The 20,501-nt window shown below is 47.4% G+C and overlaps 1 protein-coding gene across 6 annotated transcripts in view; it reads left to right on the top strand.

Annotated features, from left to right (window-relative positions):
- Nucleotides 1-20,073, top strand: part of LOC309327930 (transcription initiation factor TFIID subunit 1) — a 51,689-nt gene extending 31,616 nt beyond the window's left edge. For 4 of the 6 annotated variants that reach the window (XM_081837555.1, XM_081837553.1, XM_081837554.1 and 1 more), the window contains exons 27-40: nucleotides 1,024-1,132; nucleotides 1,378-1,476; nucleotides 2,294-2,471; nucleotides 4,577-4,644; nucleotides 4,888-5,010; nucleotides 6,213-6,305; nucleotides 7,326-7,410; nucleotides 8,622-8,689; nucleotides 8,782-8,898; nucleotides 11,608-11,733; nucleotides 12,920-13,018; nucleotides 13,284-13,431; nucleotides 18,247-18,424; nucleotides 19,670-20,073. In XM_081837555.1, coding sequence (XP_081693681.1) covers nucleotides 1,024-1,132; nucleotides 1,378-1,476; nucleotides 2,294-2,471; nucleotides 4,577-4,644; nucleotides 4,888-5,010; nucleotides 6,213-6,305; nucleotides 7,326-7,410; nucleotides 8,622-8,689; nucleotides 8,782-8,898; nucleotides 11,608-11,733; nucleotides 12,920-13,018; nucleotides 13,284-13,431; nucleotides 18,247-18,424; nucleotides 19,670-19,889 — 1,711 coding nt within the window. In that variant the 3' untranslated portion in view covers nucleotides 19,890-20,073. The remainder of the gene's footprint in view (nucleotides 1-1,023; nucleotides 1,133-1,377; nucleotides 1,477-2,293; nucleotides 2,472-4,576; nucleotides 4,645-4,887; nucleotides 5,011-6,212; nucleotides 6,306-7,325; nucleotides 7,411-8,621; nucleotides 8,690-8,781; nucleotides 8,899-11,607; nucleotides 11,734-12,919; nucleotides 13,019-13,283; nucleotides 13,432-18,246; nucleotides 18,425-19,669) is intronic. The other 2 variants (XM_081837557.1, XM_081837556.1) reach the window with 1 other exon arrangement.
- The last annotated feature ends 428 nt before the right edge of the window (nucleotides 20,074-20,501 follow it).

Raw genomic sequence — 20,501 nt, 5'->3', positions numbered from 1 at the left:
GAGAAATTTTTTCCTCTGTGCCAGTGGTTTTCAACCTTTTTGAGTCCACATCTCCCTTGACCAATCACATTCTTTCTGCGGCTCCCCTGTGGAAGCCACTCACCCTGGGGTTCCTTTGCAGTAAGTGGGGATTTCCCCGTTCTGCTTCTGCCCTGCTCCTTTCTGGCACCCTTTTGGGCACGCAGGTAACCACCCTAAATAGAATAACAGGGTTGTGTCCTGTGTTCATCATAATCCAGAGCAGACCCAAAGAATGAATATGCCTAACTTAGGCTTGTTAATTTTAGTGGATCTGCTCCAAGTAGTACTTAGTCAGAAGAGGTCTTTTAGATCATCCAGCTCAAGCATAGGCAAATTCAGCCCTCCGGATGTTTTGGGACTACAGTTCCCATCATCCCTGACCACGGGTCCTGTTAGCTAGGGATCATGGGAGTTTTAGGCCAAAAAAACCTGGAGGGTCTAGTTTGCCCATGCCTGATCTAGCTCAAACGTTTTGCTCAGCAATGAATCCGTAAACAGTAAAACCATGAAATGCTGTGACGCGCCATTCAGGAGCTTTGCAGAAAAGAAATGCCGTTGCCCAAAGATCATCAGTGAAGATGCCTCATGGGTCTGTTTGGCAAGGCTGTTGCCAGGGTGCAAGGCAGTTAACTAGCAAGGTAAAGTAAAGAGTCCAAAACACCCATAAAATAGCATAATCCTTTAAAAATAACCACGCAACAGCTCATAGCAAGTCACTAAACGTCAATTACTAAGAGCAGCAGGAGCAGCAACTGACGCACAAGGAAGAATTGGTAGCACCTTAAGGATACAGCAGGCTTCTTTGTGAGCTGACCCGTGGTGGGGTTACAGGTCTTCAACTTACAGCTCCTTTGACCCCAGACTAGACCCACTGAAAGAGTAAACGGGCTTTTTGCTGTGCTCTTTGTGGTCGACTCAGTCCCTCCCAGAGTGGCGGCTAGACGCACCAAAGGAAGAGGGGCTGCAAGCTACAGCTCGCGTCTCTCTCCTCTCTCCCTGCAGCGCGGATGAAGTTCGCAGGAAGTCTTTAGTGCTGAAGTTCCCGAAACAGCAGCTTCCACCGAAGAAGAAACGGCGCGTCGGGACCACAGTTCATTGCGACTACTTGAACGTGAGCCCTTCCCTGAGACTCGTGCTCCTTCCCCCTGCCCACGGTCTGCCTGGGAGACGGTTGCAGGGACAAGGACTTACTTCAAGCCTCGGTCAGAGGGCCAGTAGGCTGCAAGCTGGCCACAGCTAGAGGGTCATCCGTCCCCTAAAAAGCAGAGACCAGCTGAATGCTTGGCGATGCTCTTTGTCAAGATCTTTGTGCAAACCTTGGAAGGGTCTTTAATACGTCGCTTCTGTCTCTTTCAGCGGCCTCACAAATCGATCCACCGGCGTCGCACTGACCCCATGGTGACTCTGTCCTCTATCCTGGAAAGCATTATCAATGAGATGCGAGATCTTCCCAATGTAAGACCTCTTTCCCTGCGGGGTTTGATTTTGGCCTCTTCTGGTTGTATGTTGCGTGCAGAGACATCTTTGCTTCCAGATGTCAGGAGGACCAGCTATTATTATTATTATTATTATGTGAACAACAGAAAACCTGATTTATGAGATTTTTTGTACAGTGGTGCCCCGCAAGACGAACGCCTCGCAAGACGGAAAACCCACTAGACGAAAGGGTTTTCCGTTTTGGAGGCACTTCGCAAAACAAATTTCCCTATGGGCTTGCTTCGCAAGACGAAAATGTCTTGCGAGTTCCTGCGGGTTCCCCCCCCTTTTTCTAGGCCGCTAAGCCGCTTATCAGCTGATCTGCTAAGCCGCTAATAGCGGTAATCCGCTAAGCCGTCAATGGGCTTGCTTTGCAAGACAAAAAAACCGCTAGACAAAGAGAATCGCGGAACGGATTCTTTTCGTCTTGCGAGGCACCACTGTACAGGGTTTTGTAGGAGATTTTCTACAGGGTATCCTTTTCCAAACTGCCCTTTGTCCAAATATTGTAGGGTGGTTCACAACGTAAAAGTAGAAAATGAGAACACAAAATACATAAGAAAAACAACCGCCCTCGAAGGTGAAATGTGTAAAACATTTCTCATGGGGAGGATGCTTGCTTGTAATGGCTCAGGTAGCCTTTTGGGGGCAGGTGGGCTGTTTTCTGCCCTCTACCTGGTGAGCAGTGCTTTTAATGGGTTTTTAATGCTTTTATGTTGCTGTACCCAGAAAGTGGTGTGCAAAGATGCAAAAGGGAAGCTCACCTTCCTTTCGGGTTTTCCTCTGCTTCTCCCAGACATATCCCTTCCACCAGCCTGTTAACGGGAAGGTCGTCAAAGATTACTACAAGATCATCACTAAGCCAATGGACCTGCAGACCCTGCGAGAAAACGTCCGCAAACGCCTTTACCCATCCCGCGAAGAATTCCGGGAGCAGGTGGAGCTGATCGTGAAGAACAGTGCCACATACAATGGTGATGGCTAATTAGTTTTCATTTTTTAAAAAATGAAATAAACACTTCTCTTCTCCTGAGCTCCTTGCATGAAGTGTCCCAACCTTAAAATACCAGTCATGGCAACTGGGGCAGTGACCTGGTGCTCTTCCTGAGGAGACGAAGGGTGGCTTTTAATTTTCTAAGGCTGTCTGGTACCAAGGAAATTCCTTCTGATGCTCACCTGCTTTACGTTATAACCCATTTTATGCTTTAAAGTGCTTGTCCTAGCTTCATTAGGTGTCCAGCTATTTCCTTGACTGACAGCCTTACATATTTGTAGCTTGCCAGCATATTTCCTTCCTGCAATTTCCCGATTTTCCTCTTCTCTCAGTGTGGCTGATTCCCTTTCCTCTCCTTGTCCGATTTATCAGCAGGACCGGCACCTACCTTGCCTCGGGTGATTTTCAGTTAGAACTGAACTAGTCCTTCTGGACTGCTTAGGAAGAGCTGTGATACCTGCTCCTTTTCTCTGGTTCTGTGATCTCCCAGCAGTTTGCTTTGCCTGTTGCTTCTTAGTCTCCCTCCCACCAAAGGGCAGCCTTTGCCAATCTGATGCCCTCCCAGATCTTTTGGACTACAACTCCCATCAGTCCCAGACCTTACTGGCTTGAGCTGACGGGAGTTGCAGTTCCAAAACAGCTGGGGGATACCAGCTGGTTGCAAAAGGGGAGAGTCTGCTCCCTAAGACTCTTGATGAGTCTGAGTTAGCTCTCCGTGCCACTGGGAGATGTGACTAACCTAGCCATATGGAACCTTAAACTTGTGATTCTCCTTTCAACCTAGCAAGGCTCTCAAGGCAGCTCGCAACAGCGGCATCCCACAATAAATGTTTCTGTTTTGTGGGTAGTAAAAATCTGCCCTTATTCCCTTACGGGGGACACAAGAGCCCTTATAGAGTCCTTTGTAGGTACTCCATCGGTCGGAGAAAATATGAGGCCAACCAGAGAATATTGAGGAGCAAAGCAGCTTGTAAGCCTGATCTTTATTGAACTGTTGCAACAGGGTGCTCCCCTCACATGCAGGAGAGAGGAGGAGGACCCCGAACCAAGGTGTGCCTGCCTTTATTTGGATATTTAAAATTCCCTGCCCTAGAGCTCAAGACCACTCCTCCATACAACATACATACATCACAGAAAGGGTGTAACCCAAGACCACCCCCCACAAACACCAGACCTACATCACAGAAAAGGTGGTCTGCAACAGAAATTTGAATTACAGATAGGTAGCCGTGTTGGTCTGCCATAGTCAAAACAAAACAAATTCCTTCCAGTAGCACCTTAAAGACCAACTAAGTCAGTTCTTGGTATGAGCTTTCGTGTGCATGCACACTTCTTCTGAAGAAGTGCACACTGAAGAAGTGTGCATGCACACGAAAGCTCATACCAAGAACTGACTTAGTTGGTCTTTAAGGTGCTACTGGAAGGAAGAAATTTGAATGTTGTTGTTTTTCCTGTCTGCCAGGTTATCAGATAATGCCTTATCTGATTGCCTTTCCTGGTAGTCTGGCCATTCCTTTGAGATGGTGATTTCCCAATTCCTGAGACAATGGGAAGGCTCCCCCACCCCCTCCCTCCTTGCAGAGAAAACATTTGGTCAGTATGGGAGTCAAAATGGTTTCAGGGCGGTCTCCTGTGCTGCTCCAGACCTGTGGTCCACACATCTATGTATGCGCTTGGTTGGTACATTTATGAACGTTTATTATATATATATATTGTTGTTGTTGTTGTTTAGTCGTTTAGTCGTGTTCGACTCTTTGTGACCCCATGGACCAGAGCACGCCAGGCACTCCTGTCTTCCACTGCCTCCCACAGTTTGGTCAGGCTCATGCTGGTAGTTTCGAGAACACTGTCCAGCCATCTCATCCTCTGTCGTCCCCTTCTCCTTGTGCCCTCCATCTTTCCCAACATCAGGGTCTTTTCCAGGGAGTCTTCTCTTCTCATGAGGTGGCCAAAGTATTGGAGCCTCAGCTTCAGGATCTGTCCTTCCAGTGAGCACTCAGGGCTGATTGTGTGTGTGTGTGTGTGTGTATATATATATATATATATATATGTGGCCTTAAATTTTTTTATTCCATGTGTTTGCAGGCCCAAAGCACTCCTTGACCCAGATCTCTCAGTCGATGCTGGACCTCTGTGACCAAAAATTAAAAGAGGCAAGTCAGGGTGTGGAGGGAGGGAGGGATTGCTTGTGGTTTTGCAACCAACGCAGGACTGCTCACAGTGAAAGTCACTATCCAGAGGGAGACATTTCCGGTTCTACCTGGAAATGACCAGGATTGAACTCTGCCAGTGAGCTGTGGTCCTTTCTAGTGTCCAGCCGATTTTTTGAAGGGGGGGGGGCTATAAAGGAGTTGCTGTGAATCTGTGCGCATTTCTGTACCTTTGTGCCCTTTCAGAAGGAAGATAAACTGGCTCGTTTGGAAAAGGCAATTAACCCCCTGCTGGATGATGATGACCAAGTGGCCTTCTCCTTCATTCTGGACAACATTGTCACCCAGAAGATGATGGCTGTTCCTGATGTAGGTCTGCCCCTGGCATATTGTGGTGGTCCCCTTCTGTGGTTTCTAGCCAGTGGCATTCAGATGCATTGGTGCCTCCAGCTCTGGAAGGCAGAGCATAGCCATTCTGGCTAGTGGCCATCGCTAGACCTCCCCCCTATGAATTTGTCTAATTCTTTTTAAAGGCCTGGTGGCCATCTGTCTCCTGTGAGAGCAAGTTCCAACTACATGCTTCCCGTAGAAGTACTTTCATGCAATGGTGTTTTCATGCGCTCTGCTTTCCGCTGTGGTGTCCCATTGCGCCAGAAGCGGTTTAGTCCTGCCGGCCACTTGACCTGGGAAGCTGTCTGTGGATAAACGCCGGCTCCCTCGGCCTGAAAGCGAGATGAGCGCTGCACCCCATAGTTGCCTTTGACTGGACTTAACTGTTAATGGGTCCTTTACCTTTTGCCTTTTCTTCCAACATTCAGCTTCACCCAACGCCCTAGAGCTATGAGAGAGGGAGAAAGCCCTTTTTCTATCCACATTTCTACATGCTGTGCAAAATTTTATTTCAGGCTTCCTCAACCTCAGCCCTCCAGATGTTTTGAGACTACAATCCCCATCATCCCTGACCACTGGTCCTCCTAGCTAGGGATCATGGGAGTTGTAGGCCAAAAACAGCTGGAAGGCCAAGGTTGAGGAAGCCTGTTTTATTTTCTTTTATTATATATAAAAATTTCTATCATGCTACCTCTTACTTTCCTTTTTCTCTAAGCCAAAAAGTCTGGAGTATTCTTATCCCTGTATTTACTTGGGTTTGGCTAAAATGGTATAGCAGACTGCAAGCAAACCACCACAGGATTTGGGATTTGCTGGCAGGTGCAGGAAATGGTACGATTCCTTTAGGTTCAGCTAGGTGTTCTGCAAAAGCCTTCCAGTGTCTCTTGAAGATGCATGAAGCCCGCAGCTTGTGCCTATTTAATTTCTGTGCATTTGACTTTATGCGCTTGTCAATTTTTAAAAATCCCATAAAATAAAAGGGGGTGGGCATTCAGGAAAAAAGGCTTGTGTAGTTCTACTCACCATTGCATCCAGTGTTTCTGACTGTATGTGATTTTGGCTTTGGGCATGATTCCTGTAACACAGATCCCGCGTAAATTGCGGGCTTCCTGAACTGAATGCAGTTCACTCTGCAAATAGCGGCTTGCTCATCATCTCTCTTGCCCTCTTGCCACTTGCAGTCTTGGCCTTTCCACCATCCTGTAAACAAGAAATTCGTGCCAGATTATTACAAAGTCATTGTCAGCCCGATGGACTTAGAGACAATCCGGAAGGTGCGTACTGTGCTTTTATGTTTTACTGCCTTTTGTAAACCACTTAAGAGGTTCTCTTACGACTGAGCATCAGATAAGTTTTGTCGAATAAGATAAACAAACCCTTAGCAGCGAAGCAAAAGCCCAGGATGGCTGGCTGGCTATATTTTAAATCTTAAAGTACCGAGAATAGAAACTCAGTATGGAAATATATGGGCTGAGGGCGAAGTACAGTGGTACCTTGGTTCTCAAACTTAATCCGTTCCGGAAGTCCGCTCCAAAACCAAAGCGTTCCAAAACCAAGGTGCGCTTTCCCATAGAAAGTAATGCAAAATGGATTAATCCATTCTAGACTTTTAAAAACAACCCCTAAAACAGCAACTTAACATGAATTTTACTATCTAATGAGACCATTGATCCATAAAATGAAAGCAATGAACAATGTACTGCAGTCACACAATCAGTCACTCAGTAGCTGAACTGGGTTCCACACAGAAACAAAAAAGAGCCACAAAAACGGAAAATATATAACAAAAACAGACAGACCCCAGTGTAACACTCAAAACGGAAGTGTGGTACTCAGATTGGAAGCGTAACACTCACAACGGAGCACATTCTGCTTCCGAAAAAAGTTTGCAAACCAGAACACTTATTTCCAAGTTTGCAGTGTTTGGGTTCCAGGTTGTTTGAGTACCAAGGCACCACTGTAATTCTGTTTCCTTAGCCTCAGCCACCAGCTGCTGATTTGGGGGCCAAAAAGTCATGAGGAGAAATAAATAACCCAGAGACATGTGCTGCCTTTGGATATCTCTGGCTTGGGTCCTGTTGAGCGGGGGTGGGGGTGGGGCGTGATGGGGAGTAGCAGCTTCACATTTGAAAGGACCCCCAGAACGCTGAGATCCTACAACGGGGCGTGAGGAAAGAAGTGGCCCCTAGTTGGTCCGGAGGGGTAGAGGACATCTTGCAGGCCAGAATCAAAGACTTCACACGGACTCCTTAAAGTGCTACACTCCCGCCTTGCCTCCTCTCTGTTCATTCTAGAATATTTCCAAACACAAATACCAGAACCGAGAAGTCTTTCTGGATGACGTGAACCTGATCCTTGCCAACAGCATCAGATACAACGGTGAGCGACCCCTTTAGCTCTGTGCCGCATCCGTAGCCCGTTGACGCATGTTTGTGGAGAGTTTTCAGGGCGAGAGTTGAGCCTGACACCACATCTGCTCATGAAGACATGAATAAAAGTCTCTTTTCCTAAAACGTGGCTGGGTCCCTTGATGAAAGTTGCTTCTTCCTTCTGGGCGCTTTCCTGTTACTCTTCTTTAGCTCCTGGGGCCCAATCCTATTCTGCGAGTAGGCACAAACAGGACAGAGGAGGGATAATTTAATTTAAAGCCTCGGGGCTCTAATCTGTCTCCCCCAAAGCAATGTATTTTTCTGTCCTCCCAAGACCCCACCAATTTTGGCGACAGTAGCAAAAGCTTTAACTCCCTCCACTCAGCCTAGTGTCCTGGTGGGGATGTAATTTACTCTCCCCACGCCCCATCATCAGATTGATAATTTGATGCATGTCAAGGGGGGGTTAACCCCTTCCAGCCAGCTGTTGGCAGCAGCTGCATGCCTGGTGTGTGTGCAAGAGTGTGCAAAAGACCACATCCACTACAGGCAAACCGTCCCTGGAGGATTAGCAAGAAAGCCAAGAAACCTTAGCTGCCCCTGGAAGAGGGGACTGGTTTTACTTAAATCCCAAGGGCTATTTTAGCATGCTGTGGGGCAGGGCAGATTCAGGAGTCCTGCAGGGCCCAGAGCTCAAGGAGATGTTGTAAATTTTGGCTGGCTGGCTGGCTGAGACAAGTAGCTTCCCAGGAAAAGAGTCCTTGAAAGATATCACTCTCAGTTGCCACAGTTGCACACTGGCAAAGCTTTGGAAAGCTCTGGGTGTGTACAGTGGTACCCCTGGATGCGGACAGGATCCGTTCCGGAGCCCCGTTCGCATCCTGAAGCGAACGCAACCCACGTCTGCAGGGGTCACGATTCGCCGCGCCTGTGCATGCGCGTGGTGTCATTTTGAGCGTCTGCGCATGCGCGATCAGCGAAACCCGGAAGCAACGCGTTCTGTTACTTCCGGGCTGCTGCAGAGCACAACCCGAAAACGCTCAACCCGAAGCTACTTTAACCCAAGGTATGACTGTATCTCAAAAGCAGTACTTACCTGGATCTCTGCTTCCTTGAAATGAAGAGGGCCACATGGAACTAGTGGCTTTCTCCTGAGCTCAGGTATCAGCGGGTCAGCACTAAGGAGATGTGGTTTGTTCCTTTGTTTTTTCCCCATTTCAGGGCCTGACAGCCAATACACAAAAACAGCTCAGGAGATTGTGAACATCTGCTACCAGACGCTGGCAGAGGTAAGTGGCCCAGCAAGCTCAGTCTGCCAAGGACCGCTTTGAATTCTCGACAGCCTCCGCAAATGCTTCTCTCTCTCTGTTCGCTCCTTCAGTATGATGAGCACCTGACCCAGCTCGAGAGGGATATCTGCACTGCCAAAGAAGCAGCCTTAGAGGAGGCAGATCTGGAAAGCCTTGACCCGATGACCCCTGGGCCTTACACTCCCCAGGTGAGGCTCCACACCAAAGCTTTTTCCCAGGACCCCCTTCTGTTCTCAAATGCTATGGCCCTAGCATGGGGTGGGGCTGCAGCAGAAGATTGCACACGCTTGTGGAAAGGGTTTGTTTTATTAGATTTCTGAGCCACAGGCTTGGCCTAGTAGCACCGGGAGGCATCTGGTTGGGAAGGAGCCTTTCAGAGAGACTGTTGTTCAGCTAAACCAGTTCTCTCCAGCAGCTTAGACAGGGAGGAGTTTCTCCTATCACCTGCTCCTTTTTTAAACTGGAGAGGCCAGAGATTGAATCTGGAACTGGTGGCATGCAAAGCATGCTAAAGGTAAAGGGACCCCTGACCATTAGGTCCAGTCGTGGCCGATTCTGGGATTGGGGTGCTCATCTCGCTTTATTGGCCGAGGGAGCCGGCGTACAGCTTCCGGGTCATGTGGCCAGCATGACTAAGCCGCTTCTGGAAAACCAGAGCAGTGCGCGGAAACGGCGTTTACCTTCCCACCTGAGTGGTACCTATTTATCTACTTGTACTTCAACGTGCTTTTGAACTGCTAGGTTGGCAGGAGCGGGGACCGAGCAATGGGAGCTCACACCGTTGCGGGGATTCGAACCGCCGACCTTCTGATCGGCAAGTCCTAGGCTCTGTGATTTAACCCACAGCGCCACCCGCGTCCTGCAAAGCATGCTAGTGAGCTGCTATTCCTTTCACATTGCTCAATCCCTTTCATGTTGTTCAGTCTCTGGAATCCCACATTTTTAAAAAAGTGGTGGTGGGGCTCAGTAAGCAGCTGATGGGAAATATCTCGGCAGTAGGCCTGGGCGATATATAGATATATCAGATATACAGTGGTACCTATGTTTACAAACTTAATCCGTTCCTGAAGTCCGTTCTTAAACCGAAACCTTTCTTAAACCGAGGTGTGCTTAAAATGAGGCCTCCCGCTGCCGGTGCCCTTCCACCATTCAGATTCCTTTCTTAGACTGAGGTAAAGTTCTCAAACCGGGACGCTATTTCTGGTTTTGCGGAGTTCTTAAACAGGACTGTTAAACTGAGGTACCACTGTATTGCCCAGGACCGGAATGAGGGACTAACCTCGATGGCGGTTTCACTCAGCAGTATATCATTAGTGAAACCGCCGCCGCTCCTGAGTCCCTCCAGCGCTCAGTGTGCTGAGGGAGAAACAAACTGCAGCCAGGTGCTGGAGGCAGAGGGACTCGGGAGCCACGGCGGTTTCACCAGCGATATGCCACTGAGTGAAACTGCCGCTGTAGGTCCCTCGTGCCAGCTGAGAGGGAGAAACAGGGTGCCAATACAGCTTGTTTCTCCCTCCGCGTCTTTAAACTGTTTGGCTGAGGAGAGCGCAGCCGCCCTCGCCTCAGCCAAGCAGTTTTATGGAGCCGCCACCAGTTCGCACGAGCCATCGGCTGGGAGGGCCACCATTAAACTGCTCCCGCTCCCTCAGCTGTGCAAGCAGGAGAAGGATTTGGGCTCCCTCAGCTGGGGGGGGGGGCGTGGCAAGCAAGTGGCTTCTTTCTTCAAGGAGGAGGAGGTTGCTTGCCTGCCCCCTTCCTCTTGCCAGTGAAAGAGCTCTGCCAACCGAGCCCGTCAGGGCGCCCTCCATCTTGGGGAGTGGTCTGGCTTGCTCAGCTGTTGGGCGGGAGCCTCCCCTCACAGCTGAGCAGTGCGCTTGGGCCTGCTGCATTGCCCGCAACCTGCAAGGCACTGAGGTAAAAGAGCCTCAGGTCCTGCAGTGAGAGCTGCAACAGTTTCACTCGGCGCCTGAAGGACTGGGGCCAGTACAGCTCTTCTCAACACCAGTGTTTGGCTGGTGATACACCACGATGTTGAAAGCCTAATATTGCCCTGCCCTACTCTGCAACTAAGACCAGCTGGACACAGTGGTCTTGTACAGTGTTTCCCAAGTTAGGGTTTCCAGTTGTTTTTGGACTACAGTTCTCTCGCTAGCAAGACCCAGTGGTCAGGGATGATGGGAATTGTAGTCTGAAAACAGCTGGACACCTAAGGTTGGGAAACACTTGTCTAGATGGACAAATATTCTGACCTATTATTGTAAGTCAACTTCTGGTGTTATCCTGATGGGACTTTGAAGGTGGCTGGATCTCATGGGATTGGATTCAGCTAAACATTATGCTTGCAGGAGCTGGCACAGTAATCGCAAGCACCCTTGCACAAGGTCCATTTCTGTATCTTGGCCAAGCACAATAGAGGCTCTAATTTGCAATGGCCTAGCAGTCGTCCTCCTGCTTCCTTGCAGCACGGTCGAATTGGGTGTTGGGTTGACCAACAGATAGTGCATTGCAGGTTGAGTCGATTGCCCCATCCTCCTTTTGTCCTCTCTATTCTGCCCTCTTTTCCTCCTGACAAGGGTTGCTGCTGTCTCTTTCCTTCTACTGAACTCCATATAAGCTTTTTGTATCTGGAGCCAGATAGCATACAATCCCACAATACCTGCTTCCATAGCAGTAGGCTCCTATTTCATCCCCTGCCTGACCTTTGGACACTTCCCTGTGCGTGTTGCATATTGGAATCTGTTACCCGTTTCCCTATTGCTTCTGGGTTTTTCCCCGTGAGAAAGGGATGAAATCTCCAGCCAGTTTACTAGAGAGAGAACCACAGTCAGTAAAGGAGGGCAGGAGCCATTACCAAACAGCTAAGAAATTCTGATTTCTTCTTTTCAAACGTACTCCAGCCGCCAGATCTGTATGACACCAACACTTCTCTCAGCATGTCCCACGATGCCTCGGTCTACCAAGATGAGAGCATTCTGTCTGCTTTGGATATTCCCACAACCACCCCTGAGAAGCAGGGAATACAGGTCAGAAAAGTCTGGAAGCAAAGAGGGCAATATATATATATATTGGGAAAGGCAGGGGAGAGAGGGGTTATAGCTTTCCCTGTGGCAGAAGCCGCACGAAAAGTATGCAACAGGGCATGCGGTATCAAGATGGATATAATTTGGCATCATCGTTAATTCCTGGTCAAAGAAATGGGGACAGAGATGTGGGAGGAGGCTTTGTTGTAAAGATTTTCAATAAAAACCAGAATAGCTGGGACTTGTGGAGGAGGAAGCCCATTAGCTCCAAGATGCCTTGGGAAAGGGCTTGGTATTCTTTCTTATTTTATGAATGGACACAGAGAGTGGATAAAATAAAAGCCAATGGTTCACATGGCATAGAAGGGCCACTGTTTAGCCCTTATCCTTTTCAAGCAGAAACTGTGTCAAAGCAGTTCATAAAGCCAACAGCCCTTCTGGGCTAAGCACCAATATGCTATAGCAATACCAGGTGGCCAGTCCTCCTCTAGTTTTAGTGGAGTGTAAGAACTCGGCATGCCACAAATCTGGAGGAGGATTTATATTGTGGAGGTTCCTATCGCACGATGCCTGTATTGTAGGCAAATAGGGGAAGAGGCATTTATTGGAGATAAGGGATGGGACACATGCTCTGGGCCATTTAACTGGGGATAAATACGTTTCGTGTAGGTTTTTTAATGCGTTGGGCCTAAACGTGGCGTGATTTGTAGCAGGAGGGAAAAGAAAAGGGCAAGGGACTGTGTAAACACTAAGCATACGTTGCAGAAAAGTACAGGGCTGTGACAGAACTGTCTTCACCCATTTACCGGAGGATGTGCTGGCATGGCAGAAGCGGGGTATCAAGTTTGCAGCTGTGGGTTTTGAACCCCGGTTCCCCTACGAAATGGGTTTCTGCCATTGCAGGAAGGTGGCTCTCTGCTCTTGGGGAGAGAGAGGGCAGTGGAGGAAAGGACATGTTGTCCGCCAGCATCTTAAGAGGCCCTTTGCGCTTGTAGGCTTTTGTGACTTGGCTTGATACCCTGAGCAAGTCCTGGAGGTGCGAAGCCGTGGGGGAAGCGTAGGAAGGCATTTCAGAAGCAAGAGCTTAGGGAAGTGCCGCGAGTCCCGGGCGGGTCTTTCCCCTCGGCTGCGGCCTGCTTCCGAGTGCCTGTTCCCTTCCTCAACCGTGTTGTCTCTGTTCCCCACTCAGATGCGGCAGGGCCGAGGTAGGCTGGGCGAGGAAGACTCTGACGTAGATATTGAAGGGTTTGATGAGGATGAGGATGGGAAACCTAAGACTCCAGCCCCAGTGAGTATCTTTGATCCCATCCCTAGTTTGTGGGTTGAACTTCTGCCCTCGCGGCAGAAGCTGCGGCAGCTCAGGGCCCCTTCTGAGGGACGTCGGTAGCAGTGGTTGGAAACGCAAACCAGGGCCCATCGTTGTTCTTTAGAAAGAGACGGCCTTGCCGGTGAGGGACGTCCGCGGGTAGAGAGATGCCACACTCGGCAGGCGCTGGCAGCTGCCCTCCCATCTCTCTCTCTCTTTTTAACCACTGGCTGTTCTGCCCTGACAGGAAGTGGAAGATGGCGATGGAGACCTGGCCGACGAGGAAGAAGGCTCAGCGCAGCAGCCTCAGGCCAGCGTCCTTTACGAGGACTTGCTCATGTCAGACGGAGAGGACGATGACGGCAGCGACGAGGAAGGCGACAACCCTTTCATGTGTAAGTTGTCCCTCTTTACACAGCAGGGCCAAGTCAGGTGATGGGTCCATCTCTCTATATAAAGGTAAAGGGACCCCTGACCGTTAGGTCCAGTTGTGACCGACTCTGGGGTTGCGGTGCTCATCTCGCTTTATTGGCCGAGGGAGCTGGCGTACAGCTTCCAGGTCATGTGGCCAGCAGGACCCAAGCCACTTCTGGTGAAACCAGAGCAGCGCATGGAAACGGCGTTTACCTTCCCACCGGAGCAGTACCTATTTATCTACTTGCACTTTGACATGCTTTTGAACTGCTAGGTGGGCAGGAGCAGGGACTGAGCAATGGGCGCTCACCCCGTCGTGGGGATTTGAACCGGCGACCTTCTGATCGGCAAGCCCAAGAGGCTCTGTGGTTTAACCTACAGCGCCACCCGCGTCCCTATCTCTCTATATATCCTGAGCCTAATTGCTGTGCTGGTTGAGGGGCTTTGGGGGGGGGGGACAGAAAGGAGAGGAGGGATAACGCTCCCTGAAAATTGTCCTCGCTACACAACAACTAGGTTTGGGGGGGGAGTAGAAAAGGGGGCCAACAGTTATGCAGTGGGGGCTGGGGAAGAGCTCAGAGGAAAGGTGACTGAAATGAATTGTGGAGGGATGGAAATGCCCCCCCCCCCCAAAAACCTTTCAGCTTTGGCTCTGCCTGTTTGCCAATACAGTGGTATACCTCAGGTTACATACGCTTCAGGTTACAGACTCCGCAAACCCAGAAATAGTACCTCGGGTTAAGAACTTTGCTTCAAGATGAGAACAGAAATCGCACGGTGGCAGCGCGGCAGCAGGAGAAGGCCCCATTAGCTAAAGTGGTACTTTAGGTTAAGAACAGTTTCGGGTTAAGAACGGACCTCCAGAATGAATTAAGTTCTTAACCCGAGGTACCACTGTACACTCCCGCCGCCGGTGCCCTTCCACCATTTGGCTTCTGTTCGTAAAGCGAGGTAAAGTTTGCAAACCTGGACACTGCTTCCGGTTTTGCGGAGTTCGTAAACCAAATAGTTCGTAAACAGGGCTGTTCTTAAACGGAGGTACCACTGTATCTGCTTCCCTACCACTTTCCTTCACTGGAATATAGCCTTTGTCTTATTAATAAATTTGTATACCACCCTATACCCAGATGTCTTGGGGCAACTCACAATATAAAAACGCAAAATACACAATAAAAACAAAACCCACCTCAATAACCCAACCCTCCCCTCCCCAAGACATTTTAAAAGGGCTTTGGATTTCAATCTGCCAAAGGCCTGGCTAAAGAGGAATGTTTTTGCCAGGTGCCAAAAGGTGTATAATAAAGCCGTTTCCTTCCCCTGCCGAGGAGCTTGCATTTTGGGAAAGCCTTAGGATGCAAATGACATAACGTGGCATAAAGTTAGTATGCTTGAAGATTCATGCTGGCACGTGGACCACAGAAGACTGGTTACAAGTGAGTGTGGCTTCCAGGCTGGGGGAAAAAAAAAACTTCACCACTCCCGGTTTACCATATGACACTAACTCTGCCAGTAGTTAAGACAAAATAAAAAAAATCCTTCCAGTAGCACCTTAAAGACCAACTAAGTTAGTTCTAGGTATGAGCTTTCGTGTGCATGCACACTTCTTCAAAAAAATTTTAAAATTTTTTATTTTATTTTATTTTTGAATTTTTTTATTTTGAATTTTTTTTTATTTTTTATTTTTTTATTTTTTATTTTTTTATTTTGTCTTGACTATGGCAGACCAACACGGCTACCTATCTGTATCTGCCAGTGGTTGACTTTAGGGCTGGGCGATGTCTGGTTTTCGACATTGTGATATATCACTAGCTAAACATCACAATGTATCATGATATCTGAAATAAGGATGGAACTATGTAGAGGCAAATGGAGTCATGTCCCAGCAACTGCTTCTACTTAACGTATTGTTACAACTGTTACTTTATAGTATTTTTTTTAATTGGCACATTTCCTCTAAAATATGGAGGGAAGCTGTTTTGGGGAAGACACCAAACACTGACAGTGGTACCTTGGTTTACAAACTTAATCCGTTCCGGAAGTCCGTTCTTAAACCAAAGTGTTCTTAAACCAAGGCATGCTTTCCCATAGCAGTGAGGGACTCAATTTACAAATGGAACGCACTCAACAGGAAGCGGAACACATTTTGCTTCCAAGGCAAAGTTCACAAACCAAAACACCTACTTCTGGGTTTGTAGCATTCTTAATCCAAGTTGTTCATACACTAAGCTGTTCTTAAACCAAGGTACTGTATTTTCTTCTGCCAGTGGAGCTGGGTGGCAGGGCAGAAAAAGGAAGAAGACACAGACACTCGCATGCACACACACAGAAGGGGAGATGGGAGGAAAGAAGCTTCATGGTTTCCCCCCCAGTGTGATTCTTCTACATAGCGCAAACACACATTGTGATATGTGATTTGTTGCCGTGTCAAATCTTAGGGAACCAGTACCATGATGTGGACTTTGAACCAGTTTGGGGTGATATAGTGATGCATCATCGCCCAGCCCTAGTTGCCTTGTTGAACTGCAGAGTGTTTTTGAACTGCGGCTTAGCCAGAATGCTAAACTACTACTTCCGGGTTAGTGCCTCCAGCAATGGCGGAATTCCTCTGATCGGGAGGAACTTGCTCCGTGGAATTCAGGGTCTGGCCGCCACGGCGAAGGCAGAGACCCACTAAAAATCGCAGGCGGGAGAAGCCTGTGAACGTGGGATTCGGCTGGCACCTTTTGCGCCGCCTCCTACTCGCGGGGAGACCCGGTTTCGGGGATCCGGAGCGATGTGGGGTGAGCGGCGCGGTGCTTCGAATTGACTGCTTCTTTCACGGAGTGAAGCCACATTGCTGTTGCCGGAGAGTGCTGACTTTTTCCTGTGGACAATTTGATTGTAAACAACTACCCGTGAGTAGAACGGAAAATTGGATTTTTAAACGTCTTAATTTGGCACCGAAATGTGGAGGTTTCAAACAGGAAGTCCGCCTTCCCCTTTTGTAAATAGATTGAAGCAAAGAATTTGCAAGCTAAAGTCTTGGAAAGTCCTATGTAAAGGATTAAACTTCCATCGGCTAAAATCATTAAACCCCCCTTGGAGGCAGGAGAAGAGGGGGAAAATTTTGGATCGCGTAAGCCTGCAGGAGAGAGTGAAGAAAGTTGGATCACCACCGCTCTGAACCTGGAAATGGACTGCTAGTAAGACTGACGTTTTTGGGAAAGTTCATTGACTGTGACAGTTAGTTAAATAAGAGAAATACATTGCTTTCATTGTCTCCTTCTGCGTTTAAAAAGGAGTAAAAGTAGCTGAAAATTGAAACTAATTTTACTGCTTGAACTGTGCTTAAAAGGATTGATACAAACATAAATTGTTTCCCTCTAGAGGGAGCCTTTGAAATTGTTACAAGAGTTGGGCTGGTGGAATCTCCAGCTGCAAGAGAAAACCATGAGATTGACCTTGGATTGCTTGAGAATGTCGACAGAAGAAGCCTTAGTGATTGCACTATGCAAGATAAGTGAGTCATTGAAACAGCTCCACAAGAAGATGGATGTGATGAATATTAAAATTGATATTTTGGGACAAAAGGTGACTAATTTGGGACAAAAGGTGAACATCTACACAGAAACTATTCAGGAACCGATAAAGGAATCTACTTTGACATGCCAAATGGTGGAGAAAGTGAGGGAGAAAGTTGTAGTTGTTGAACCTAAAGTAATACAAGTGGAGAGGGAGAGAGCCCCAGCCTTACAGAGGCAATTTGATGATTACAAGTTGTTGCCCTCTATGATTGAATTTAGAAAGTCAGATTGGAACACTGCTTGGACTGGAGAAGGAAAGTTGGATAGATCACCTCATGCAGGGATTTATTGACCTTTGGGATCTGGACCTGGGTCAGGAGGAAATTGGAGTTGTGGGGACCTGCAGATTTGGAGGGACTTTGAAACACGTCCTGAAATCTTTTGGATTTTAGTTTTAACCACGGAGATGTGGATGACATGTCGAGAAGGAATAAAAACATTGTTAGGTTGGAGCTCCCCCGAGACCTACTCTTCAGCATCAAAGAAAGGAAATTAAGAACAAGATCAGCAGAAGACAAAGTAAACTGTATGTATAAATACGAAGAAGATTTGCAGAAGGGACCTGGAAAAGAGTTAAGAGCCTCGGACAGAAGATCACCAGGTTGATGGACTATATGGAATTGACGGAAATGACTGGCAGAATCCGAGACCAGGGAGAAGAGACAGTGGAAGAAGATTGGAAAAAGTTTAAAGTTTATTTATAGAAATAGGGTAAAATTAATGAGTGTTAGAAAAATGTTGGAATGAAATTATATGGCCTTAGTAGAAGTGATATAAGGAGTTAAGCATAAATAAGTATTATAGTATTAATGGAAATAAGGTTAAAATAAGTTAAGATATTTATATGACAGAAAATAGTGAAAGATGGAAAGGATTTGCTGAAACAATTAATAGAAGTGGAATACAAAAAGGGAGGTGAGAGGAAGTCGATGAAACAAGGGAATGAAAGATAAGGCATTGAAATGGTATGATGTATGTTTTTAAATTGTTTTTGTTCTGTTTTGTTTAGTTTAATGCGTTAATGTTGTGTGGTGTATTGTTTATGTATTGTATTGTATTGTTTTTTCTTTCTTTTGTTTTCTTCTTTTTTCTCCTTTTCTTTTTCTTCTTGTTTGTAAGGTTTAAAAGTAATAAATATTATTATTTTTTTAAAAAAAAGAATGCTAAACTACTGAGAAATTCAGGAAATCAGGCTTGGGTAACTGCAATGTGGCTACACTTTTCTTTGCCCAGCTATTCAGCTCAGTGAAAGCGGGAGCGATTCCGACGTGGAGTCCAGTGCCGTGAGACCCAAGCAGCCTCACGTTCTTCAGGAGAACACGCGAATGGGCATGGATAACGAAGAGAGCATGATGTCCTACGAGGGAGCTGGAGGAGAGACATCACATGCCCTGGAAGACAGCAATGCCAGGTATCCTTAGACAAGCGTGCTGTTGGAGGCAGTAAGCAAGTGCTTTGCTCTCACGGATGCCGGGTGCCAGTGCCCAGTTCAAACGACTCTTGTGCAAATGCTTACAAGGCCTGGGTCTCTCTGCTCTTTACTGCTCCTCTGTTGACTAATTCATTGCACTTCTGTGCCATCCATCCAACCAAGTTCTCTGGGCCGGCTGCTCAAACAAGAAAATGCTGAATGCAATTCACAGTTAAAATTCTAAAATCCAGGCAGGGGTTGGGGAGGGAAATCCAGCATAGCGGGAGAAAGCCCAGCAAAAACCCCAACCAGAACCATCAGAAAACACAGCAGCTAAAACAATGAGAGCAATTCCTTTTTTTCAATTGCTGTGATGCCGGAAGCAGATAAGCAACATCACCAAATGCTATCAAAACAATCCTTTAGTAGTAACTCTGGGATGCCATTCCATGGCTTCTTTTGTAGATGTGATTCATAGGCCTAGTTATGGGCAGGATCGCAGCCTTGCCTTGCCTTTTAAAATGTATTTGGAATAGTTATTAAATGTACATAAAATTACGAAGCATGGAGCATTAAACCTATGCATTGCTGTTTCAGCTGCCTTTGAAAAGTTTGTTCTGTCTCTAAAAGGCTTTTTAAATCAGAGTTCAGTCTCTGGGCTTCTGCCTGGAACACATACATAACCACATCTAGCACAACAACCCAAATGTTACAGTCTCGAGTGCTAGTTATGGCAGTATTGCTTGCAACAGAGCAGTGTTTCCCAAACTCAGGTCTCCAGCTGTTTTTGGACTACAGTTCCCATCATCCCTGCTAGCTAGGGATGATGGGCGTTGTAGTCCAACATCAGCTGGAGACCAAAGTTTGGGAAACCCTGCACCAGAGATGGCCACCAGCTTAGATGCTTTACGAAAAACAGGACAAGTCTATGTTCTGCCAGAGGCAGTCTGTTTCTGGATACCTGTTCAGAATTACAGGTGGTGAGGGGGCTATTATCCTCAAGCCCCACTTACGGGCTTCTCATGGGCATCTGACAGGCCACTCAAAATGGGATGCTGCACTAGACGGACCCTTGGCCTGATCCTGTGGCACTCCTGACGCTAAAAACATGCAGAAAAGCACCAAGTAAACGCTAATCTGCCAACTTTCGTGTTTCCCTTCACCGCATGGTTTCTCTTCTGTAAAGCGCACGGCAGGCACAATCAATAACAAAAGCATCACCGCGAAATTTCTCTCTTTCTGCAGTTACGGTAGCTACGAGGAACCAGACCCAAAATCCAACACCCGAGATACCAGCTTCAGCAGCATTGGGGGTTATGAGGTCTCGGAAGAGGAAGAGGAAGAGGAGGAGGACCAGAGGCGTGGCCCTAGTGTGTTAAGTCAGGTTCATCTGTCGGAGGATGAGGAAGATAGTGAAGACTTCCATTCCATCGCAGGAGACAGTGACCTGGATTCAGATGAATGAGCCCCTTTCCTGGGGATTGATAATTTGCACCCTGGACTCAAATGTAAAGATTTTTTGTTTGCATCCAAATGTGTCTCCTACTAAACTGGAGACACCTGTTTTGTTCCTTTTTTTATATAATTTGTTATTGTGTATAAAGGGGTGTGTGTACATATATAATAAAAAAAAATTACTAGCAACTGAATGAGGGCTGTTCTTTGTTCACACAAGCACTTATGACAAAAGTCTCCTTTTGCCAGCAAATGTTGTATATTTGCCGATAAGTGTTTTTTCCCCAGCCCGAACTCAGTTCCGACACCTCTCAGGTGGGCGCCATTGCCATTCTAAGAGAACAAGGGGAAGAGTTCATGTTCAGTTCGGACACCCTTTCCCCCCCGCTAGAAAAATAGCACTGGAGATAGTTTGTATTAATTTTTCCATTCCTGGCATTTTTGAAGAAAAATGTTGTAAGCTTTGGAGTTTAAAATGGCTGACTTGCACAACCCTTTTGTCCCACATGCTTTACCCCAAAATACCCTTTTGCTTCCAAGCAAAGATGTTATTGCTCACAGGCTTTGTTTATAGCTGAGCATATATAGCTGAATAACCTCATTTCTTGAAAGCATGGTCTGG

Source organism: Podarcis erhardii (genome assembly GCF_964252035.2).
Source record: "Podarcis erhardii genome assembly, chromosome: 13".
Taxonomy (NCBI): Eukaryota; Metazoa; Chordata; class Lepidosauria; order Squamata; family Lacertidae; genus Podarcis; species Podarcis erhardii.
The sequence above is the reverse complement of the archived record's forward strand: the minus strand, read 5'-3'. Positions and strand labels throughout refer to the sequence as shown.